We start from the raw sequence: 27073 nt of genomic DNA, 5'->3' as shown, positions 1-27073 counted from the left end.
CACTCCGTCCAGTTTAATTAGATTAAACATGGTTGCATGCTTAAATGTTCTTTAATAATTTCTATGGCAAAAGTATTTTAAACGCATTATAAAAAAATTAAGGTAGCCAGAATAGGCATTGATACTTGGAAAAATGAAAAGTGAACACGGAAAATTAAAAGGATGGATTCTGTCTCAACAGAGATGCAGCTCTTAAGATACTCTTGCCAGCTAGTTTCATACATTGAACCTGCAAATATACTACTGTATATTAAATATCCCCAAGGTAGGAAGGGAGGTGATCTTTCTCTCATGTAATGTAAATAGTAAGGTGGAAAGATTTAATACTAAGGTGAGCGCTGCTGTTGACATAATCGCACCTGAAAAGACAGTGAAAAAATCTCCTAGCATTGTTATACCATAGAAGACCCAAAGAGTGTCGGATTTAAAGAGAACATGCCGCAGAGCTGAGCGCCAATGGAGGAAGACTAAACTAACTATCCACTATGAAATATTAAAAGTTAAAATAACAGAATACAATAACACTGTCCGTCTTGAGAGACGCTGCTATTTCTCTAAGATTATAAATAACAATGCTAGTAATCCCAGAGTCTTATTTTCTACAATTGATCGCCTACTAAACCCAGGTAACTCAAAGGAATGCCTCCTAAGTACTTCCAGTAAAACCTGTGAGGCTATCGCTGTATTTTTCAATCAAAAAATTAATGATATTAGAAATAACATAATATATCCTTCCAACACTAAGGATCCTCCTAAACCCCAGCATCCTGTTATAAACAAATTAAACTCTTTCACTAGGATAGATTTACCTGATTTACAAAAAATAATATCTCAATTAAAACCCTCCACCTGTGTCCTTGACCCGATACCAACAAATTATTTCAAAGAAGTATCAGGCGTGCTAATTGATAATGTTCTTGACATAGTAAATTCGTCACTAGATACGGGGTCTTCCCAGACTGTCTTAAGACTGCTGTAGTTAAACCCCTTCTTAAGAAACATAACCTCGACCCTCGCTCTTGAAAATTTTAGACCCATCTCTAACCTGCCTTTCTTAAGTAAAGTTCTGGAGAAGGCAGTCATTATGCAGTTAAATGACCACCTCAATAAACATGCTATTCTTGATAAATTTCAGTCGGGTTTTAGAACAAATCACAGCACAGAAACTGCACTCGTTAAAGTAGTAAATGACTTGTAGGTGAATGCAGACAGAGGCCATTTATCTGTTCTCATCCTCTTAGATCTGAGTGCTGCATTTGACACCATTGATCACAACATTCTTAGAAATCGCCTTAGTCAATGGGTGGGCCTCTCTGGCAGTGTCTTAAATTGGTTTGAATCCTACCTGACAGGAAGAAAATTTTGTTAGTTGTGGCAATTACAACTCAAGACACATGATATCCAATATGGTGTTCCACAAGGCTCTATCCTGGGTCCGCTGCTCTTCTCAATCTACATGCTTCCGTTAGGTCAGATTATCTCAGGGCACAACGTGAGCTACCACAGCTATGCTGATGACACACAGCTGTACTTATCAATAGCACCTGATGACCCTGATTCTATTGATTCACTAACACAATGTCTGACTTGTATCTCAGAATGGATGAATAGTAACTTTCTCAAGTTAAATAAAGAAAACTGAAATCTTAGTGATTAGCAATAATGGATACAATGAGGCTATTAGAAATAAACTGGATACATTAGGATTAAAAGTCAAGACGGAGGTAAAAAGCTTAGGGGTGATTGTTGACTGTAATCTGAATTTTAAATCACATATTAATCAGATCATTAGGACAGCATTTTTCACTTAAGAAACATAAGTAAAGTTAGACCTCTTATATCACTGAAAGATGCTGAGAAATTAGTTCACGCTTTGTTTTCAGTCGACTAGATTACTGTAACGCACTCCTCTCAGGACTACCCAAAAAAGACATAAATCGTTTGCAACTAGTGCAGAATGCAGCTGCTAGAATCCTAACTAGGAAAAGAAAATCGAACACATCTCCAGTTTTGATGTCACTACACTGGTTACCTGTGTCATTCAGGATTGACTTTAAAATTCTGCTTATGGTTTATAAAGCCTTAAATAATCTCGCCCCATCTTATATATCGGAATGTCTGACACCTTATATTCCAAATCGTAACCTCAGATCCTCAAATGAGTGTCTCCTTAGAATTCCAAGAACAAAACTTAAAAGAAGTGGTGAGGCGGCCTTCTGCTGCTATGCACCTAAAATCTGGAATAGCCTGCCAATAGGAATTCACCAGGCTGATACAGTAGAGCACTTTAAAACACTGCTGAAAACACATTACTTTAACATGGCCTTTTATAACTTCATCTTAATTTAACTTAATCCTGATACTCTGTATGTTCAATTCTCATAATAACTATTCATGGTGGCTCTAAAATCGTACTGACCCCTACTCTCTTTTCTGTTTCTTTTCCGGTTTCTTTGTGGTGGTGGCCTGCCACCTCCACCTACTCAAAGCTTCATGATGCTCCAACAATGATGGACGGATTAAAAGCCAGAAGTCCACGTGACCATCATCGTCAAGTCCTTCTGTGAGAACCCTAAATCCAAAGAGGACTGTTTCATTTATGTTAGGTAGAATGCCCAGAGGGGACTGGGCGGTCTCATGGTCTGGAATCCCTACAGATTTTATTTTTTCTCCAGCCGTCTGGAGTTTTTGTTTTTCTGTCCCCTGGCCATTGAACCTTACTCTTATTCGATGTTAATTAATGTTGATTTATTTTGTTTTATAATTGTGTCTTTTATTTTTCTATTCTTTTATTATGCAAAGCACTTTGAGCTACTGTTTGTATGAAAATGTGCTATATAAATAAATGTTGTTGTTGTTGCAGTCCGCATGTAATCATTCAGTTGACACTCCTAACGACCACCAGAGGGCCTAATGGGGGTGACTGCCAGCATTCTTTATGGTTGAGCACCACCGTGTCCCTGCTGCTTCTGAAATTAAATTGAGTTCTACGCATGCAAGTGTGTGCGTCTGTCCGGCCCGGAAGTGAGACGCAGAGTCGGAGTGAGGGCTCCAGCTCTGAGGATTCACAAGCAAGGCCAGCACACCAGCAAAAAGAAACCTCCTAAGACAGACAGTCGTTTAGCTGTTAATGCACAAACGGTGCAAGCACATCGGCAACACGAATCCTCATAGCAGAGAGATGCTCAGAGTAGTTCTGACGATTTCAATACTTTCTAGGATCCTGTGCATTTAACAGCACAGGCTTACACAGTTAGTATATAGTAGGCGACTACCAGCATTCTTTATGCTTAAGTAGCACTGCGGGCGCCTGTTGCTTTTCAAATTAAATAGAATTGGCCGGTTCAGAGAGTCAACTGGATGATAACATACATACAAGACCGCAAGATAAGCACATTAGTGAGTCTTCATTGTTTGTTAATTTATTTTTCTTTTTAAAGTTGTGTTTTTTTAATTATGTTTTTCTCAAGCAATTAAAAAAAAAAACACTTTATTTTCATCCCGGGCAACGCTGGGTATTTCAGCTAGTATATATATCCATCCATCCATTATTCAACCTGCTATATCCCAACTACAGGGTCATGGGGGTCTGCTGGAGCCAATCCCAGCCCAGGAAACACACCCTGGGCGGGGCACCAGCCCACCGCATAGTATATACAATAATATACAGTATATGTATATATCCATCCATCCATTTTCTAACCCGCTGAATCCGAATACAGGGTCATGGGGGTCTGCTGGAGCCAATCCCAGCCAACACAGGGCACAAGGCAGGAACCAATCCCGGGCAGGGTGCCAACCCATCGCAGGACACACACAAACACCCCCACACCAACACACACTAGGGCCAATTTAGAATCGCCAATCCACCTAACCTGCATGTCTTTGGATTGTGGGAGAAAACCAGAGCGCCCGGAGGAAATCCACGCAGACACGGGGAGAACATGCAACTCCACGCAGGGAGGACCAGGAAGCGAACCACTGCGCCACCGTGCGCCATATATATATATATATATATATATATATATATATATATAGGGGCGCACGGTGGCGCAGTGGTAGCGCTGCTGCCTCGCAGTTAGGAGACCCTCCTGCATGGAGTTTGCATGTTCTCCCATGTCTGTGGGTTTCCTCCGGCGCCGTTTCCTCCCACAATCCAAAGACATGCAGGTTAGGTGGATTGGCGATTCTAAATTGGCCCTAGTGTGTGCTTGTGTGTGTTTGTGTGTGTCCTGCGGTGAGTTGGCACCCTGCCCAGGATTGGTTCTGCCTTGTGCCCTGTGTTGGCTGGGATTGGCTCCAGCAGATCCCCATGACCCTGTATTCGGATTCAGCGGGTTAGAAAATGGATGGATGGATATATATATATATATATATATATATATATATATATATATATATATATATTTAAATATAAATATAGATAATATATATATATATATATATATATATATATATATATATATATATATATATATATATATATATATATATATATATATATATATATATATATATATATATATATACCAGTAACGGCACTGCATGGAATCCACTTGACTTGAGTATTCCCAGTTTTCATCCTCTTTCTTTTTCTGTACGTTTATCATTCGTTTGCTCAGAGGTTGATGCGCTTGCTGATTTCTGAGCAGCTCTTCTTTTCTCCACCCTAGCGGCCCGCTGCTACTCTTCTTCCGTCGGCATCTTTTCACATTAAAACTGATTAAGTCAGTGTTTGTGTTGCAATTACTTAGCATGTTTTCTTTCATTTTCACTTAAGCTGGCACCTAAACCTTCAATCTGCCTCAAGAATGATTTAAGATATGAAGAGGTAGGAGAAGTGACGGCAAAGGTGGTAGGGATGAGAACGGCGCCCATATGCATGCCCTGCACGGCCGCCCTGCTGGCCGCTGCTGAGAGTTGATTCTACAATAACATAAAATACAAATAAAAAGAGGAATACCCTTGGAGGTCAATCATCACCCCAAAAGCGATAGTAGACGTCACGTAGTATTTGCGTACCAAATTTCAGGTCAATAGTTCAAACAGTTGGCGAGCTACAGGTGATTTAAAATCCTGGGCAGACAAACGGACAGCCATGGTAGCATATTATATAGAAAGATATATACATACATATAATATATAAATATATACATATTTATATATATGTTGTGGAGGATGGCCGGTCGTTTATCGCGGCCAATACCCCCAAGCCGCCAGGTGGAGTCCTCCTTGCAGCATTTAGGTCCCCAGAAGACCAGCAGGGCATCATGGACAATGGAGTTTTTATGCACCGCCCTGCTGGATGCCATGGGGGCCACAAGAGGGAGCTGCAGGGAGGACTGAAGATTTCTTCGTGCCCTATGACCCGGAAGTTTGTCGTAGGAAGAGCGACGGGCTTCCGGGTTAAAGAAAAGAACTTTTACCTGACCCGGGAGTGATTGAGAATCACATGGACTGGGGATTGAGAACACTTCCGGGTCAGGGATTATTAAAGGACTGTGGGAGCTTCCAGATGGCGAGCTGAGCTGGGTGGAAGGGTGGCAACACGTCTGGGAGCTGGAGGATTGGTTTATTGTATTATTGTGTTAATTGTATGAGTATTGTGGAGGAGAGGGTGCTTTGTGCACTGTGGAAGATTAATAAAGTCAGAATTTGGACTTTTATCTGGTGTCTGGAGTCGTGGACAGGGGTTCAAGGGAGCGAGAGCGCCCCCTATCTACCACAATGTACAACATATACTGTATTGGACATGCATTGGCTGGTATCCCGTCTAAGATAGTTTAAAGTTCTTTACCTGTCTGTAAGGCCGGCCCTACGAATATGGTAGGTGGTCCTTGCCGTAGCCAGGAGATAAGCAGAAGTGGATATGCTGCATCATGGAAGGACTTGATCAAGGATCCCTTACTGACCGGGAGACCAGTATAATGGAGGGACAGTGGGAGGCAAACTACCTGGGCTATTTACTCTCCTTAAACACTAGATGGCAGTGTCCCTGGGTTTACGGTACTCGTCCATAAACCTGCAGGGCGTGTTGGAAACTGGAGTCTCATGGGCAGCCCTGTTGGGTTCCGTGGGAGCCACCAGGGTTTGCTGCAGGGATTAAAAGTCTCTACTGTACGGGATTTCCACCTGTCTTAGAAGTGCTTCCGATGGACAGAGTTGTGGCACTAGAATTACTACCGGGTCTTCTACAAAGTAAGCAGCTCCGTCTCATCTGGGTATCTTCATCTGGGTGAGATGCTGGACAACAGTTACTTGGGAGGAGTAAGGAGGAGAAGAATAATATTGCTGTACTGCACTGTGAAAATGAGGCCTGTGTCTCTCAGATTGTGTTTGGCGTGTTGTGCCCTCACCACACTCATCACTATATATATCCCTGCAAGGTGGTCTAAATTAATTACAAATATAAACCAGAAAATAACCGATTGTATGTATAAGTAGTGATAAATTAACATCAACCGTAAAAGCCATTGTCAAAAACAAGGCCACAAATCACAAAATGCTGATATCTCACTTATTCACTGCAGTAACCCTTGTCCATGCCAATGATTTGTTTAACCTAATGGCTGTCAGAAGAAATTCAGTGAAACCTGAATGTTGCTTAGATAAGAATGTGATTCTCAGGTTGCTTGATCTCACTTCCAAATGAGATTTACTGTAAATGTCAGAAAGTCTGCTCTGTTGCGGCATATAAGATGATGAGGGTTCTAGTATATTGGGATCCTGTTGGGAGTAATGAAGTATGATGGTGTATAATGTCATTCTTGGAGGTTTTGAACAGGTAGGCACCATGACTGGGGACAAATTGCAAAAAAAAAAACTAAAACAGATGCCACATGTGGGGAAAAAAAAATCAAAAGCAAAGACAAACAGATCTTAAACACGTAACAACAGAACAGATACTGTTTTTATAACTAAAATGAAGTTATTTACAAACCTAAGCATATTACTTTCATTTCACTTGTTTATATTCAAATATGATGTCAAAAGCATGGCCTGGAGGGCTTCAAAGATATTCTAATTGGACGGTTCTTGTGATGGTCCCACAATGAAACTCTCGATACGAGGTCAGGCCTTACCTATAGCAGTTGTTGCTGAATTTGTTATAGCTTGAAAACGCGATTAGCACACCAAACCCAACTCCTAGCGAGAAGCATATTTGAGTAGCAGCATCTATCCAGACCTAAAAAACAAACGGCCAGAGATCGACACAAAAGCAGGAGTGGAAAAAAAAAGCTGTTATTAGAGATAATTGCAGGAAACTCATTGAGCACAAAGATGAAAGACACTTCTGAATACAGGGTAATTTTGTAAATTGCTGCTGCATGCATGTGTCTAATCTAATTCCCGAATTACTGCTTTGAGTTGTCAGTCGTGAGTGCTCAAGGAAATTGCATTTGAATGTTGCCCTTACAGTAAATGCAATATTTGTACAACTTCATCAGATGGGCAACAAGGATTTAATGGTAATAAAACCTGCCGCTTTGGTGAAGTATAATATAATACACAATGATCACTAGTACAGCAGACATTGAACTCACTTACTTACATTTGGTTAGGCTATTTTATACACTGATGTGGGCCACAAATTCATTTTATTTTTACTATTACTTTTTTTAGAGCAATGTTGTTAGCCAAAAGTAACCGCATTGTTACTATAGGAACTACTGTAGTATAATACATGAGCCATTATAGACACTATTGTCATTGATACAGTAGATGTACAGCATGGATTGCTGTTAAATAGAGAAATGATGCTGTTTGGGTTAGCCTTTATTTTTAACCTACTTTACATTACCATCTCATTCATATCTAATATATTTGTACTTATATTTATTGTGTATTTAAGAAAGGCTTTGACAAAAACAGGCTGTTCAGTCCAACTTAAACAGGTCGTGTGTTGTACTAGCTATGATAAAACGTTAAGAAATGATTGACTTCACCCACACTACATAAGGCTACTTGTCCCATGTATCTACACTCCTCTTTTGATCATTTTTATATCATTTATAATTTCCATCCATCCATCCATTATCCAACCCGCTGTATCCTAACTACAGGGTCACAGGGGTCGGCTGGAGCCAATCCCAGCCAGCACAGGGCACAAGGCAGGAAAAAAACCCCGGGCAGGGCGCCAGCCCAACGCAGGGTGCACACACACGGACAATTAAGAGTCGCCAATGCTCCTAACCTGCATGTCTTCAGACTGTGGGAGGAAACCCACGCAGACACGGGGAGAACATGCAAACTCCACGCAGGGAGGACCCGGAAAAACGAACCTGGGTCTCCTAACTGCGAGGCAGCAGCGCTACCCACTGCGCCACTGTGCCGCCCTCATTTATAATTTACCATACGCATTTATTAGTACATATTCTATTCTTTTACATTTTGTTTTAAGTAAATTAATTTTGTAAAAGTGTATTGTGCTCTGAGTCTGTCAGTCATCATCCAACCCGCTATATCCTAACTACAGGGTCACGGGGGTCTGCTGGAGCCAATCCCAGCCAACACAGGAGCACACGCTGATAATGCGCATTGCCGCACCCACCACACGACAAACCAACTCAGGATCCTGATTAGGACCCGAGTGCAGCCATGCAACGGGTGACACCTCAGCACCACACAAGTTCAGATGGAGTGGAACAGGGTGAGGTGTTTTTTATGGTGGCTGGAGTGCCAATTCTGCCACTAACCCTCAAGTTTTTCCCTGCAGGTTGGAGGGCCTACATGCAGGGCTGGATGCAGATTAACATCATACCCAGGATGAAGGACATGGCGCAAGGCAGGAACAAATCCCAGGCAGGGCACACACACATGCCAAGCACACACTAGGGATCAATTTAGGATCACCAATGCACCTAACCTGCATGTCTTTGGACTGTGCCACTGTGCTGCCCGCTGTTAGTCTGTCTAATGACAAATGCGTTGCTGGATATAAGTGTAAACCAAATTGGTGCTTCTGGATGAAAAATTAAATCCTGAATGGCCTGGCAGCTTGAGGGGCTCTTTGGTGTAATTGGCAATTTAATCACATGAAAACAGATTTCTTTGGATAGAATTTCACTAAAATGTTTTGTGCAGATTTTTCTAGTTATTTTTACCCTACTTATCCAAAAGATACTCAAATATCCATGCCCTTCAATAAATATAAGTTTAATCAAAATTACCTAGAAAGTCACAATTAATATTGTTAGAATATAAGGTGTTCAAAAGGTGGTCTGACATTGTGGTCAGCCGCATAGGAGCGCCGCAGGGGACTGTACTTTCTCCGGTCCTGTTCAGCTAACATACATCAGACTTCCAATACAACTCGCAGTCCTGCCACGTGCAAAAGTTCACTGACGACACTGCTATGGTGGGCTGCATCAGGAGTGGGCAGGAGGAGGAGTACAGGAACCTAATCAAGGACTTTGTTAAATGGTGCGACTCAAATCACCTACAACTGAACACCAGCAAAACCAAAGAGCTGGTGGTGGATTTTAGGAGGACCAGGCCCCTCATGGACCCCGTGATCATCAGAGGTGACTGTGCAGAGAGTGCAGGCCTATAAATACCTGGGAGTGCAGCTGGATGATAAATTGGACTGGACTGCCAATACTGATGCTCTATGTAAGAGAGGACAGAGCCGACTATACTTTATTAGAAGGCTGGCATCCTTCAACATCTGCAATAAGATGCTGCAGATGTTCTACCAGACGGTTGTGGCGAGTGCCCTCTTCTACGCGGTTGTGTGCTGGGGAGGCAGCATAAAGAAGAAGGACGCCTCATGCCTGGACAAACTGGTGAGGAAAGCAGGCTCTATTGTAGGCACGGAGCTGGACAGTTTAACATCCGTGGAAGAGTGACGGGCACTGAGCAGACTCCTGTCAATCATGGAGAATCCACTGCATCCACTGAACAGGATCATCTCCAGACAGAGGAGCAGCTTCAGCGACAGACTGCTGTCACCATCCTGCTCTACTGACAGACTGAGGAGACCCTACACTATGCGACTCTTCAATTCCACCCAGGGGGGCAAACGTTAACATTATACAAAGTTATTGTCTGTTTTACTTGCATTTTTATCACTCTTTAATTTAATATTGTTCTTTATCAGTATGCTGCTGCTGGAGTATGTGAATTTACCCTTGGGATTAATAAAGTATCTATCTATCTATCTATCATATAGTGCCTTTCATATCTATCTATCATATAGTGCCTTTTATATCTATCTATCATATAGTGCCTTTCATATCTATCTATCTATCTATCTATCATATAGTGCCTTTCATATCTATCTATCTATCTATCATATAGTCTTCATATCTATCTATCTATCTATCTATCTATCTATCTATCTATCATATAGTGCCTTTCATATCTATCTATCATATAGTGACTTTTATATCTATCTATCATATAGTCTTCATATCTATCTATCTATCTATCTATCTATATCTATCTATCTATCTATCTATCTATCTATCTATCTATCTATCTATCTATCATATAGTGCCTTTCATATCTATCTATCTATCTATTATATAGTCTTCATAACTATCTATCTATCTATCTATCATATAGTGACTTTCATACCTATCTAAAACCAAACAGCCCATTCACTCACAATATTTTTGCTTTATTTAAAACATAAAATAACGTTAACATTCAGAATGTAAAAACAAATGCATATTTTTTGAGTGTTAGGAGTGTTTAAGGCCTGAGTCATTTACTCTTTTTCTTCTGTTTAATATGCGAGCATATACTTATAAACTTTGATGTTTGAAATACACAGCATAATAGTCTGTTTTCTAATATGGCCAGGATGTTAATGTTGTAATATGCATTAAAAGTACAATGTGGTTGTAGATCTGCAGATATTGGAGTGCACACGTTAAGTGGAAACAGTAAATAGAATTGGAGGTAAAACTAGAGGGACAAACATCTAAGAAAGTACAGCAAAGTAGACTGAAGTGGTGTAGACGTGTGATAAGGAGAGACCAGGAAGATGTGGGCAGAAGAATGATGAGAATGGAAATACAGGGGAAGAGAAAGTGAGGAGTAAAATTGGAGGTGAATGGATGAGGTAGAAGAAGGGACTGACTGAGGAGGAGGTGCAGGACCAAGCTGTATGAAAAGGTTGATCAAGCACATCGACCCCACATAAAAGTGGGAAAAGATGAATAGGAAGAAGAAGAACAATTCAAAGCATGTTTTGATCCGTCTAGTCTTTCTGTTGTGAAACAGCCGATTAATATTTAAAATTGACAGCAGATTACTTCATTTGTCAGTTGTTAAAGTGTGGTCACATGTAAAACTGGCATTTATGATGAGTGTCTTATTGGTGGACTAGGATACAAAGCATATAAAGTGCTGACTGACTATGAGGTTGACATTATATGTAAGGTACTGTCAGCTAATATGGTGAATAGTTAACAGCTATCAAATGTTGCGTTTTATCAATAAGTAAAGGTTTTAAAAGAGATAAACTGTTAAGACTCACCGAGGCCTCACACAGGCGAAGGAAATCGACACTCAAATATGCTTTGATTCCATCAATGGCCCCTGGCAGGGTAACTCCACGCAACAACAGAACAGTTAGGACCATGTAAGGCATTGTTGCTGTAATCCACACAACCTGCAAAACAACAGCTACATGACGCCAATTGCAGAAATAACAGAAAATGTAAAAAGGGGTACAGTATATCATTTATACAGTCAGTTGATCTAATCAGAAATGATCTGACATTCATATTTTTAAAAGGAATTATAAAGCACTAGTTTAATAATAGTTTATCAAGGAGCATAATGCGGGATGAAAATGTTTTGTACTCGCACCACAAGCTCCTACTTTTATTAAAATTCTAAATTTTATGACACATGTGCTGTTCATTCTTGAGACATTTGACTAGGAAAGTTGTTGTGAATTCTAAAATTTCAAATGTGTATGTTTTTGTGTTTTCGACATACTACCAAAAGTACACCTTGCAGAAAAGTAGACTTGTATAATAATAGCAATTTACTACGTGTGAATTCAAAATGTGTAAGAATTAATGGTAGACATAACTGTAATGTTTCAAATGTAAAGGACGGCAGAACTAATTAAAATAATTCTCTCTGTGAATATGCATTCATGGTATAATTAACATCTATTCATTTCAGTAAAATTATAAAAGAACATATTCTTCTCAAATCTGCTTACTGTAACTCAATTCAGAGGTGAACTGTGTGGGGTCTATCCTAGCAGTACTGGTTGCAGGGCAAGAACCCGCCTTGGATGATTGTGCCAATCCATCACAGGACTCGCCAGCATACAAAATCACACTTGGCCAGTTTGAAATGCCCAATTAACCTAACATACATGTCTTTGAGAATGTAGGAGAAAAAAAAATGACCTCAACGAAAAAGACACGGGCAGAATATACAAAATCTCTACATAGAGCAATTGAGGGAGGATCTGGGAGATTGCAGTGTTAATCGCTGAACCAGAATGCCAGGCAAAATTGAAAAGCATTTCATTTACATAAAGATATAAGGCTGCATGTGTAAAAACATACATTTCAGCTGGGCAGGATCATTTTATCCACAAAACAAGATCAAGAAAGGATATCTATACCTTCCCAGATGTCTTTACTCCTTTCCATAGGCTGAAATACAAGACAACGATTACCACAACTAAACAGGATGTCAGCTGCCATCTGGGCAACCCCAAGTCATTAATTCCTTGACTTTCATGGAGATGTAAGACTCCTCTCCTAGGATAAACAAAACAATTCATATAAATTAAAATGTTTCAATAGTGAAAACACATGCACTGTATATTCTGCACATTTCCAGAATATTGTCAGTCAGTCAGTCAATCATCATCATCATCCAACCCGCTATATCCTAACTACAGGCTCATGGGGGTCTGCTGGAGCCAATCCCTGCCAACACAGGGTGCAAGGCAGGTAACAAACCCTGGGCAGGGTGCCAGCCCACCGCAGGGCACACACACACACACACACCAAGCACACACTAGGGACAATTTAGGGTCGCCAATGCACCTAACCTCCATGTCTTTGGAAACCCACGCAGAGACGGGGAGAACATGCAAATTCCACACAGGGAGGACCCGGGATGTGAACCCAGGCCAGAATATTGTAATGGATTTAAAACTTGTTACTAAAAGGTTTTATATTTCAAGATATAATATAAATAATAAAGAGGAGGAACACAAGGGGGAATAAAAGATGCAAGAAGAGTACATCTGACCAAGGTTTGAAAATAGAGATTTGAATGCGGACAGTTGTTAATATTGTGCAGTACTATAATCAAACCTACAAGGTTAGCATCAGTCTTTAGAATATAAAAAGTAAATGAAAGGTGTTGTCGAGAACACGCTGATCACAGAGGAAATGGTGGGGCATCAGCCAGGTCACCCCTTTTAATACTGGCAGCATCCAAAATATTAAACAAGCACTCCATGTTGTGTAGAAGAATAACAGAATTCAAAATATTGCAAAGCAGAAACAATCGGGGAGGTCCAAGATGTGGCCACTGTATTATACCAAATCCACTATCATATTCATAAATGTGCTTCATAACATTTTGGCAATGAACATTGTCCTACTGAAGGAATTCACATAAAATATGAAAATTTGCTGTCGAGGAAGGAGTGGGCTTGATTAGCAACGTTATTTAGATATCTTTCAGCCATTAAATGTTGCTTTTCTCATATTAAAAAATCCACAATGGAAAATGAACCTACACTATTACACAGCCACTAAAAGTCTTCCTTATTTATCTCTAGAAAGGTGAATCCATGAACTCAAGGGTTTTTTTTCCATTATATTGTGGAGGAATCTGAAGGAATTGGGATTCCTTGATTTTTAATAGGACTTAGGCAGGTCAACACCTACACCTGGCCATTGATACGAAGATGAACTTTCTTACACCCCTGATGTATTCGGATATTAGTTGGCTAACTCTGCACAATTTATCATCAACAGTGTGTTTTTGGTCACATGAACACCGTTGACTGGATCTTTTTGCATCTCGGCCTATTATGTGTATATCTATGATGCTTAGGAGCATAGATGATACGGAAATCTTTAGTTTGCTTTCCAAATTATTCACTGGATAGTTGCTTTCAATTACATTGTCAACACCTATGATGCTATCATTGATTGATTATGTGAGAATGGAAAGTGGACTAAATAAAGTACATACTGAGTGCATACAATTTAAGATTACACCTGACAAACAAAATCATTTTTTGATGCTGTCTCTGAGTACTATACAATATACAACAGTATATTAACTGTGAATTGTCGTCAAGTGAAATTTGACATATTACTGGATATACGCTTTCTATATTGTGACTTACAATCCTGAAATTATGAACAAAAAATTAAGTTGCTATTACTTAGTGAATCCAGTCATTTCCTCAATTCACCCCATAAGGAAGCGAGAGAATAAACTAAAAGCATGAGGACATCTGAGGAAATGGACATACTAGCCCTTCACAAGGCAACCCAGCACATAAAATATTGAGTATTTTAGCTGAAGATTGAGCCATAGTCCTTAAGGTTTAATAATCAGTATCTTAATAGTACCTTCTGATGGTATGGTAATGGCTAAGATGGATTATCCATCCATCCATCATCCAACCCACCATAACCTAACTACAGGGTCACAGAAGTCTGCTGGAGCCAATCCCAGCCAACACAGGGTGCAAGACAGGAAACAAACCCTGGGCAGGGTGCCAGCCCACCGCAGGGCAGACACACACACACACCAAGCACACACACCCGGGACAATTTAGGATCGCCAATGCACCTAACCTGCATGTCTTTGGACTGTGGGAGGAAACCCACGCAGACACGGGGAGAACATGCAAACTCCACGCAGGGAGGACCCGGGAAGCGAACCCAGGCTCCTAACTGCGAGGCAGCAGCGCTACCCACTGTGCCACCGTGCCACCCTTAAGATGGACTAATGTAGTCTAAATCTTCCATTCATCCAATTCTTTGAATTTTCCGTCTCAGTAGAAAACAGCAATGAATTAGAGCAGAGAATTTACAAGGACGCCTTGGTATATGATATGATATTTGGGTCACAATGCAATCAAGTTGCAATTTTATTTTTAATATTTTGTAATATATAAAGTATTGTTTCCTCCGGGCGCTCCGGTTTCCTCCCACAATCCAAAGACATGCAGGTTAGGTGGATTGGCGATTCTAAATTGGCCCTAGTGTGTGCTTGGTGTGTTTGTGTGTGTCCTGTGGTGGGTTGGCACCCTGCCCAGGATTGGTTCCTGCCTTGTGCCCTGTGTTGGCTGGGATTGGCTCCAGCAGACCCCCGTGACCCTGTATTCGGATTCAGCGGGTTAGACAATGGATGGATGGATGGATGGATAAAGTATTGTGACTTGATTATACATTGCAAGCTGTGCTACTTGTCTTAAACGGGTTGAAATCTAAGTAATCAACCTAATGGATGATATTGACGTATTCAGTGTTAATGTTTGTAATGCACCATCTGTTGGAATGTAGTTAGTACTGCATGTAAGAATAAAAGGGCGGCACGGTGGCGCAGTGGTAGCGATGCTGCCTCGTAGTTAGGAGACCCGGGTTTGCTTCTCGGGTCCTCCCTGTGTGGAGTTTGCATGTTCTCCCCGTGTCTGCGTGGGTTTCCTCCCACAGTCCAAAGACATGCCAGTTAGGTGGATTGGCGATTCTAAATTGGCTGTAGTGTGTGCTTGTTGTGTTTGTGTGTGTCCTGCGGTGGGTTGGCACCCTGCCCAGGATTGGTTCCTGTGTTGGCTGGGATTGGCGCCAGCAGACCCCCGTGACCCTGTGTTCGGATTCAGTGGGTTGGAAAATGGATGGATGGATGTAATAATAAAATGCATTGCATTGTTCATTTCAACAGATGGTGCATCACAAACATTACCACTGCTTTTATGGATCCCATGCTATATAACAGAGACATAGCAAAGGGACACACACACACACTTGTTCTTTTATTACTTGTACCTTATTCCATTTTTATATTGCTGAAATTATCTCTCTATTATAAAAAAAAAAAATCCCAGGAGAGAAAGATGGGAGACGAGATGTGATCTTCACGGAAGACACTTGAAAGACCCGCGAAAAGAAAGAGATTGGCCACGGTGTGTCTCGCGAGGACCTTAAACATGAGACCTTGTGACAAGAGATTGACCTAGGACCGTCTCGTGATGACGTAGAAGATGAGATTCTTGCAAGACAAGCCCTACTTACAACCAAATAAGACCACGGGCAGCAAAACTCTCAGTCGTGTAAAGGTGTTGAGCACACACAGATGCAGGGCTCTCAGCGCATATAAAGCGTATACGGACAATACGTGATAAATGAAACGTCAACGACTAAGTGAAGAAGAAAGCAGCGCGGAGAAAAGAGACTCAAAAGTGTTGGAGAGAAAAAAGAGCAAAAAAGAAAAAGAATAATGTAGGGGCAAATTCAGAAAATAAGGAAAGTAATTATCAGCCAGGAACAAGTGCAATTGAAAAAAAAGCACATCCAATCGGACTCAGAATTAAAAGACAGAGAGTAAAAGACAAAGTAGAACTTCATAAAGACGTTCACAAACGTTGGTGCTATACACATGCAGAGCAGGTTAGAGATTATGAAAGCAGTGGAATTCGAAAAGCTCAAAAGACAAAAAAATGTTTGGCGCAATACACATGTGGAGAAAGTTAAAGAATATGAAAGTAAGAAAATTAGAAAGTGTAAAAAAAAGAAAGTAAAAATCACAGTAGCGCAAACAAATGGAAATTATTACTCAAAAAAGGGAAAATAATCACCACGGACAAAGCGAGGTCAAAAATAAAGGGCAAAGAGTAGAAAACAAAGTAAAACATCATAAAGAGGTTAAAAAACAAGGAGGCCAAACACATGCAGAGCAGGTTAGAGAAAATGAAAACTGGAATTCAAAAGACTCGGGGGGGGGAAAAAAACATAGGCGCGAAACACATACAGAGCAAGATACAGAATATGAAAGCAGCAAACAATGACAGTGTGAAAACAAAGAGAAATTATTACTCGGAGAAAAAAAGAAATTATTACTCGGAGAAATAACGAAAAGGCGAATAGAGATCGAATATATGGACACAGGTGAGATATCAGAAGTATGTCAATATTGTAAGGGTTTGAAGTTTAAGTCAGAGAATTTCAAAAACGCAGTTTACCTCACATACATTGATTGGTTACTTTGCAAAAAAAATGATTAACTGCTGATGATGAAGATCGTTTTTGTCTGTGCTGAAATTCCAAACAGAGAAACCTGTCCTGAATTACGGAACAAAGTCCTTAAACACAAGTCTCACTGACCGCATTTAAAAGATTCAGCATATTGGGACTTGAAAGATTCCAAATATTGCTTTTGCAGAAGTTCTGAAATAAAAGTGAAACCAATGAAATAGCAACAATTCAAAGAAAAACAAAATCTTAAAAGTGTGTATTTGGAAAACCAAACACGGGGGTTGGTGGGCGAAGCCCCCTAGTATCTCTAAAGACAAACATGCCATTCTTGTACATCTGGTCAGTGTCAAGGATGCCAGGGGCGATGACCCGGCCAGGACGCCTTGAGGGACCGGAAGTGGGCGTGCGCACATCTGGGATCACGTGGGGGCCGCCACCCTGGTTGCTTTGGGGGCCACGGGTTGGAGGCTTGATAGCCCGTGGTCACTGCCAGGGGGCGCCCGGTGCCTTGGGAGCCCTGGATCTCAGCACTTCCGCCACACCAGGAAGTGCTGGGGGGAAGAGGAGCAAGAACATCCGGAGGACTTCCGGCTACACAGTTGGTGCTTCCGCCACACGGGGGTGTGTCGGCGGAAGCTCCTCAGGAAGCACCTGGAGCCCATCCGTGCATAAAGGCGTGCATCGACAAAAGAGTCGGGTGGAAGTGGACGGAGCTCGGAGAAGAGGAGTGGAGGCGGTCTGAGGACTGAGCAAGGCATTGTTGTGCGGCCAGGACTTGAAGGGGTGATTGGTGCTGCGGCACTGGGTTTGTGCACTTTACCACTTAAATAAACACGTGTGTGGAGAAAGAACACGTCTACCTGTCTGTGTCCGGGCTGTACCCCACATCAGTTAAACCCTTGATTCAATCTATGTACATGCCAGTAAGCACTCTCCCCAGCAGTAGGGTGTTGTACCGTGTTAGCCATTATGGAAGCAATGAGAAATGACACCTTTTCATTTTGCTTGACTTCTCTCAGCACTCCCCACAGTAAGACTGGGAATAGTCAGTTAAAGTACTTCATACAACCACTTCAGCATATTAAACGGAACTTTTCACTGGGTGAGTCCTTATAATATAAGACCTTATGTTTTTCATGACAATGTTTCATATTTTGCAGTAGGCTGGCACCCTGCCTGGTGTTTGTTTCCTGCCTTGTGCCCTGTGTTGGCTGGGATTGGCTCCAGCAGACCAACGTGACCCTGTAGTTAGGATATAGCGGGTTGGATAATGGATGGATGGATGGATGGATGTTTCATATTTAAAATAATACCTGAATATACAATATACAAATTTGCATTTAACATTTACAAATGTACGTTTGACATAGGCTTTTTGTACAAGTAGGTTGCCACTTTTTTCAAATTTTGCTCTGTTGCAGTCTTACGCTAAAATCATTTCAATTCATGTTTTTTTTTACATAAGGTCAAACTCAACACCCCACAATGATAAAGCGAAAACCGGATTTTAGAGATTTTTGCAAATTTATTAAAACAAATAAAGATCACATTGACACAAGTATTCAGATTCTTTGCTTTGACAGTTGAAATTTGGCCTGAGGTGCATCCCATTCTATTCCACCAGCTTTTTTGGAGTCCACCTGTGGTCAAATCATTTGGCTGGACATGATTAGTAAAGCCACACATCTGTCTGTACAAGGTTAACCACAGCTGAGCAAAAACCAAGCCATGAGGTCAAAGGAATTGCCTGTAGAGCTTAAAGGCAAGAATTATGTCAAGCATTAGATCTGGGGAGGGCTGCATACAATGAGTGCAGCACTGAAGGCTCCCAAGAGCACAGTGGCCTCCATAATTCTTGAATGGAAGACGTCTTGAACAACCACAGCTCTTCCTAGAGCTGGCCAACCAGCCAAATAGAGCAATTGAGGGAGAAGGGAATGGTAAGAGAGGTGGCCAAGAACCGAATTGTCACTCTGCCTATGCAACAGAGAACCCGTGTGTAGATGAGAGGAAACTTCCAGAAGGACAACCATCCCTGCAACAAAGTGGCCAAATATAAGCCTCTCCTGAGTCAAAGACTTGTAGAAATCCACGTTGAGTTCACAAAACATCACCTTTAGGGACTGGGAGAAACAAGTTTTTCTGGTATGATAAAAACAAGATTAATGTCTGGAGAAAACCAGGCACCGATTCATCACCAGTGCAATGCTATTTCAAGTGCTGGCAGCATCATGCTGTCGGGGTGTCTTTCAGCAGAATGGACTAGGAAAACAAGACAGGGTTGGGGGAAAGCTGGATAGAGCATCGTACATGTAATGAAAATCTGGTCGAGCAACCTGGACCTTAGTCTAGGCCAAAGGTTCACCTTCCAAGAGGATACTGACCCTAAAAAAAAGAGCAAAGATCCCATGGGAGTGACTTAGGGACAAGTCTGTGAATGTTCTTGAGTGGCCCAGGCGGAGCTCGGACTTGAACACAATTCTAGAGGGACCTGAAAATAGCTGTGCACCAACTCTCCACATCCCAAATGACAGAGCTGGAGACGATCTCCAGAGACGAATGGCAGAAAAATCCTCAAACCCAGGTGTGCAAAGCTTGTTGTGTCAAATTCAAGAAGACTCCAGGCTGGAATCCCTGCTAAAGGGGCTTCAACTGCATACTGAGGGAAGGGTCTGCATACTTCTCTCATATGATATTTCAGTTTTTTTTATTTTTAATGAATTTGCAATAAAATCTAAATGCTGTTTATGCTTGGTCATTCTGGGAGTATTGAATGTTTCTTGACATGGGGAAAAATGAATTTAAATGAGTTTAGCTTTAGGTTGTAACATAAAAAAATGTGTAGAAAGTGAAGGGGTCTGAATACTTGCTGAATCCATTGTATATTTTTATAGGATTGGTTATGGATGGTGCAACATTGGACTCAGTTATTCTTGTCAATGCCTTGCCGTTCAATACTCCTGGGTTCAAATTCTTGCCTGGTCATTGTCTCTGTGGAGTTGATAGATGGAGTTGATAGATGGAGTAGATAGATAGATAGATAGATAGATAGATAGATAGATAGATAGATAGATAGATAGATAGATAGATAGATACTTTATTAATCCCAAGGGGAATTTCTCAGACTCCAGCAGCAGCATACTGATAAAATTAAACAATATTAAATTAAAGAGTGATAACAATGCAGGTATAACAGACAATAACTTTGTATAATGTTAACGTTTACCCCCCTGGGTGGAATTGAAGAACGTCTCCTCAGTCTGTCAGTGGAGCAGGACGGTGACAGCAGTCTGTCGCTGAAGCTGCTCCTCTGTCTGGAGATGATCCTGTTCAGTGGATGCAGTGGATTCTCCATGATTGACAGGAGTCTGCTCAGTGCCCGTCGCTCTGCCACAGATGTCAAACTGTCCAGCTCCGTGCCTACAACAGAGCCTGCCTTCCTCACCAATTTGTCCAGGCGTGAGGTGTCCTTTTTATGCTGCCTCCCAGCACACCACCGCGTAGAAGAGGGCACTCGCCACAACCATCTGATAGAACATCTGCAGCATCTTATTGCAGATGTTGAAGGACGCCAGTCTTCTAAGGAAGTATAGTCGGCTCTGTCCTCTCTTGCACAGAGCATCAGTATTGGCAGTCCAGTCCAATTTATCATCCAGCTGCACTTCCAGGTATTTATAGGTCTGTACCCTCTGCACAGTCACCTTTGATGATCACGGGGTCCATGAGGGTCCTGGACCTCCTAAAATCCACCACCAGCTCCTTGGTTTTGCTGGTGTTCAGGTGTAGGTAGTTTGAGTCGCACCATTTAACAAAGTCCTGGATTAGGTTCCTATACTAAATATGCATCTATAATGTTTAAACGTCTTGCCATTCATGCCCCCATGCAGTTTCTAGCCTGTTTATGATAATCCTAGTCACTGGTGCTTGTTGTGGGGTTGGGTGAAACAAAAGAGCCAAACACTGGATGAAGTGCCAGATCATCACAAGGCACACTCACGGACGTACCTGCCCTTACTTATATGGGGTCATTTTGAGTTATCATCTAGCCAAACACATATGTCCTGAGCCCACACAGACACAGGGAGTGTGCACGGGCAGTGCCCAGGGCTGCGATTTAAACCCAGGACCTCTGGAGCTGAAAGGCAGCTGCTTTAACCACTGCCTCATTATCACCTACAAACTACATATTGTGTTGGTGCACCACAGTATTTAAAACTGAGACAGTATCAGTATAGGACGTACACTCTGCATCCCAACCAAAGTTCTATCAATTTTTCAGAATGCCGTAAATGTCAGCTTAAAAAGCATGATAGTGGCCTTTGCGTTAACTGCTTAGTTTTACTTCCGTGTACACAAATGGTACACTTAAGAGTTTAGATGATAATTACTGAAATTATGGAGAACTAGACATGATGTTTTTAAGCGCAGATGTATAATAACAACCTTAGAAAAGGGAAGACTAAGCCACCATTTAGCTTTCCATTTCAGTGATTAATGAAAGCATTGGACAACAAGCAGAACAGACAGCTCTCATATCAGAGATTCATAAAGGAGAATGTTTTCTAATAAAAAAGGGACACAACTACTAAGTATTAAGCCCAGAAATCACTAATACCAAGTTGTACTATTAAGAAACATCATGAAAGTATCTTCAAAATAGAAATAAAGGATGGAAACGCATATTTCCTGATTTAAAAAGGCAGCTACAACCCCATTTTCAGCTATTGAGCCTTCATTAAATGTGTGTCTTCTGGAGTAATCCATCCATTATCCAACCCACTATATCCCAACTACAGGGTCACGGGGGTCTGCTGGAGCCAATCCCAGCCAACACAGGGCGCAGGGCAGGAAACAAACCCCGGGCAGGGCGCCAGCACCGCAGGGCACACACTCACCAAGCACACACTAGGGACAATTTAGGATCGCCAATGCACCTCACCTGCATGTCTTTGGACTGTGGGAGGAAACCCACACATACACGGAGAGAAAATACAAACTCCACACAGGGAGGACCCGGGAAGCGAACCCCGGTCTCCAAACTGTGAGGCAGCGGCGCTACCCACTGCGCCACCCTTCTTCTGGAGTAAGCACATAAAATATAAAGGTAAAAAAAGGTAGAAATGCCCAGAACGTGAGAAACTGAAAAAGGTGTAAAGCCATTGTAGGCCCACTGAGTGAGAAGATGAAGGGTTGTGGTTAAAACATTCAGTCTGGGTAAAGTTGTGAATGTCTGGCCTATGACATTTTTCCCTTGATATAATAACTTAACTTTAAATGCTTGGGACTGAAAGAAGGCAGATGAGTGCTGTGGTATTGTAGAGAGAACTTTGATTCTCTCAGCTCTGTTCTGCTCCATGTACATTATAGAGGATTTGTACGAGAAAAACAATAAATAAGACAGTTGGACAAGCAGCTTTTCTGATGTTTGATCATACAGAGGGGCTGGATATGATCATATTGTTGGAGACGTGTGGTTAGATGCATTTTAGACAATTAGAGTTTGCTGGTGTTGTTGTGCATCTGCAAAATTAATTAAATGGGCAAAATTAGTTTAGCACTGAATAATAAAGATAAAAGATACAATTGTTTGGGTGGATCAGTCTTTTATTAGGGGTGGAGGGTTAACCAGCTGGCAAGTGGTAGCCAGGGCTCTTGTAGGACTGGATTGCACCCAGACAGACCACAGCCCAACTCAGCAAAGAAGAGGCCCACTACCAGCCAGTGAACGTAGGGAGGGACTGAAAGAGAACAATGTGCAGATGATTTGTCTGAAAAGAGACTGGGTTTGAGAGCGAGTCAGGAGAAGAGATGAAAGCCAAGAAGAAAAGGGTCAATACCAGCGTCAACGCAAAAACAAGAGACACAAATCAAGGGCAAATAGGTGGAAGGTGGAAGCTGCTGTCGCTGTACTTTGTATGTGAAAGTGTTTCTTTGATATTTGGAATTCAGACTTCACACATTATACACTTCATGTCTTTATTTTGTCAATTATTACTAAAACATGAAAAACGTTTCTTTTTTAACGATGTGTTTAAATAGATCGTTGTAGACACTGAACATACACGAAATGCATGTGTTCCAAATAACGATATAGTATTTATAAAAGGTGCCATTTTGCTTGACATCTCACTCTATTCAACTCCAAGCAACTGACATGCAGGTAAACAGACTTGAGCTGAGAAAACTGTGCGGGGTGGGGGGATGTGATATCAACACATTTAAAGGACAAAAGACGCTGACGGGGAGGTGCGAAGCGATTTAAGGTGGGATGGATCTAGGAGTTTTTTTGTAGGCTCTGGTAATTCTAGTGTTAATATAATTGCCAATATTTGCTAGCTTCCAGTCTGTAGGAATTTCTTCACTGTGCAATTTCTTTTAAAAATATGCATCAAGAGTTTATGTGCTGCATGCACTCACTTAACTTTGCAGTATCTGATAACTTTTCATCTAAAAGCTTAAGAAACCATAACGGAAAACAAATTCCAATACAGTATTGAATGTTGTAAATTGATACTACAAAGTAATATCCTTTTCACTAGAACACTAATCCATTCTTCTGTTTTCTACAACAGTAGTGAATCACAGCAATCTGATACCCGGTGTGCACAATGTAGGAATCCACCCTGGACAGGACACTGTGACCTTGCGGGTTCTTGCTCCAATGCGCCCACTTCCTTTTTGGAAGCTCTTGAATGTCACCGGATGAGCTGGACAACAAGGACACAACGAAGCAAGGGGATGGTACAAAACGGTGCAAGTGTGTTTATTAAAAAGCAACAAAACCAAAAACAGTGTTCAGAATAAATAGTGCAGTGCTCCAAACGTCATTTAATAAATCATCTATAAAAAAACAAGTAAATTGTGGAGGTGAAAATCCTATAAATGAATCCACTTAAAACGAGGTTAAAAACAATGGCTGGAAGCAGTCCTTTAAGACAAAACCTGGTGCCTTCATCTGCTGGTGGCTCCCCTGCTTCTCCCATTCAGGCTTTGCACCAGGGGAGTCACCCCACCCGCAGCTGACCTTCCCTGCCTGCTGGTCTGGTGGCTTCCTGATCCCTGGGAAGCTCACGCTGGGGCATTCACCTCCCAAGTCTCCTTCTGGTCACTCCTGCTCCTCACTAATGCTCAGCAGGAGAGACCACTACCGACCGCCCTGGGTGCCAAGCACGCCACTAGGGCTTACTTCTCAGCTGCCTTCCGCTCTCGACAGCATGCATACCTTTGCTCGCTCATGTACCGGTTTTCTGCTTCCTGCCGCCTTCTTCTCCCATAACCTCCGTCCACTTTTCTTTTCTCGATTTTTATTCCTCCCCTCCGCACTCGCACTCCGACTTTATATCATGGGGATGTGGCTCAGGTGTGGCAATTAGCAGTTCCCGGCATCAGTTACAGAGGTGGATGACTCCTCATCTGTGCACATAAGCGAGGAAACGCTCGCCTCACGTAGTGTCCAAGAACCGCTCCGGCCACACTACTTCGCCCCCTCTTTTTTCCGTTTAAAAACTGGGCTTTTCTTCTGAGCCGTGGACCCACCATATCACAGACACCAGTCTATCACAAGGACATCTCTCACACACAACTACACAGTGGGCTGTTAAACTAATACTGTACATCATTCGGTTGGAGAAGGAACATGCAATCTGCATTGAAGTAGCACCTCAGTAGGATACTGAAAATAGTCAGTCAGTCATCATCCAACCCGCTATATCCTAACACAGGGTCACGGGGATCTGCTGGAGCCAATCACAGCCAACACAGGGCGCAAGGCAAGAACAAACCCCGGGCAGGGCGCCAGCCCATCACAGGGCACTGAAAATAGTGTTTGGCCATATTGAGGCAGCAGCACTACCCACTACGACCATGCTGCCTAATGTTAATTCATTTCTATTACATTTTTTATGCAGCACTCTTCATAAAATGGTGGGTCCAAAGACCGCAAACAACTCCATGTTCAATTATAAGCAAATCAGGTACTACTACTGAATTCTGATCATAAAGTGTATTGAACTATTATTAAACGTGCGCACTTACTCAAAATACTCTGCTGCTGGAGTTGTTCGTTGGGTTTCATTCAAGTTGGAGCTGTTGAAAAGGTCAGAGCAGTTCAGGCTGTTCCATGTGTTGTTGCAGTGCTCCCAAGGTAGGTTCCCAGTGAAGGATGAGAACAAGTAGAAGAGAGCCCAGGAAATGATCACATTGTAGTAGAAGCCAACATAAAGCGAAATCAAGATCACAGTAAAGCCAACACCTAGAAGAGCAGATCAAATACATATAAAATCCCTTCATTTTCTTTATTCTGTAATGGCATATAAATGTAATTACTTTGTCTATTCAAATTCAACATCCTAATTATTGGCAGTAAGAATAATGATTATTTAAGGATAAATGAATAATAAAAATACATTATGATAATAATACATTTTATTTATATAGCACCTTTTTCATATCAGATGTCAAAAAGTAATGCAAACATAACGCATCCTGGTTCAATTTGCAACTCTCACTTCATGTGATCTTCATTTAACACAAAGTTCTTTTTCTCCAGAAAACAAAGAACAACCTAAGCATGATCTTTGTGTTTTAGCAAGTGTTTGCTGTGTAGTCAGGGAATCAGCCGCTACGCTTCTTAACACGCTTGGTTTGTGCTTGTAAATCGACCTTGTGCAGGCCTGGTAACTTCTCAAGAGGGCTGTGAGGACAATGACATCATTGAATGGTTACAGTGTGCTTGTTGTTACGCAGATACAGTCATGTGATAAAGGAAGTACATCCCATGGAAATTGTTGACTTTTTTTTTTAAACATATCTGAACAAGCAAAGAGAAGATCTTCATGCAAAAACACTGCCTATGTGATATTCCTGAATAAAAATACAAGCAATATTTAATACTTTTCAATAATTTGTGCAACCAAAATATCAATAAATGCAAAAGGCAACTGGGGAAAAAGTAACTCCACCTTTGGCTTCACAAGCTGGTATTGCCTCCTTTAGTAAAGCTGACTTCTTGTAGGTGTTTTACAAAACTTCCCACCAATCGCTGACATCGACTCCATGCAAAATGACTTCAGTTCCAAGATGTGTGTGGGTTTTCTTATGTGCATTGCCCATTTCAAATTGCTCCACATTTCATTGGGATTCAAATCAGGATTTCAGTAGGCCAGTCTTCTTCTTTCAGCTGCTCCTGTTAGGGGTCGCCACAGCAGATCATCTTCTTTCATATCATTCTGTTCTCTGTATCTTGCTCTGTCACACCATCACCTGCATGTCCTCTCTCACCACATCCATAAACCTTCTCTTAGGCCTTCCTCTTCTCCTCTTCCCTGACAGCTCTATCCTTAGCATCCTTCTCCCAATATACCCAGCATCTCTCCTCTGCACATGTCCAAACCAATACAATCTCGCCTCTCTGACTTTGTCTTCCAACCATCCAACTTGAGCTGACCCTCGAATGTCCTCATTTCTATTCCCATCCATCCTCGTCACACTCAATGTAAATTTTAACATCTTTAACTCTGCCACCTCCAGCTCTGTCTCCTGCCTTCTGGTCAGTGCCACCGTCTCCAGCCCATATAACATAGCTGGTCTCTCTACCATCCTGTAGACCTTCCCTTTCACTCTTGCTGATACCCGTCTGTCACAAATCACTCCTGACACTCTTCTCCACCCACTCCACTCTGCCTGCACTCTCTTCTTCTCCTCTCTTCCACAATGCCCATTACTCTGTACTGTTGATCCCAAGTATTTAAACTCATCCACCTCCGCCAACTCTACTCCCTGCATCCTCATCATTCCACTGAGCTCCCTCTCATTCACACACATGTATTCTGTCTTGTTCTTACTGATGTTCATTCCTCTCCTCCTCA

The 27073-nt window shown here is 41.7% G+C and overlaps 1 protein-coding gene across 1 annotated transcript in view; it reads right to left on the bottom strand.

The window, feature by feature from the left end:
- The window catches only part of slc6a3 (solute carrier family 6 member 3), a 142164-nt gene that overhangs the window by 77912 nt on the left and 37179 nt on the right, over positions 1-27073 (bottom strand). The window contains exons 4-7 of the mRNA XM_039737344.1: positions 25242-25458; positions 12599-12737; positions 11486-11620; positions 7083-7186 (exon numbers count right to left, since the gene is read on the bottom strand). Of these exons, the coding sequence (XP_039593278.1) occupies positions 7083-7186; positions 11486-11620; positions 12599-12737; positions 25242-25458 (595 nt within the window). The remainder of the gene's footprint in view (positions 1-7082; positions 7187-11485; positions 11621-12598; positions 12738-25241; positions 25459-27073) is intronic.

This window comes from Polypterus senegalus, chromosome 15 (assembly GCF_016835505.1).
Source record: "Polypterus senegalus isolate Bchr_013 chromosome 15, ASM1683550v1, whole genome shotgun sequence".
Taxonomy (NCBI): Eukaryota; Metazoa; Chordata; class Cladistia; order Polypteriformes; family Polypteridae; genus Polypterus; species Polypterus senegalus.
Note: the sequence above shows the minus strand (reverse complement) of the source record. Positions and strands in the feature narration are given on the sequence as shown.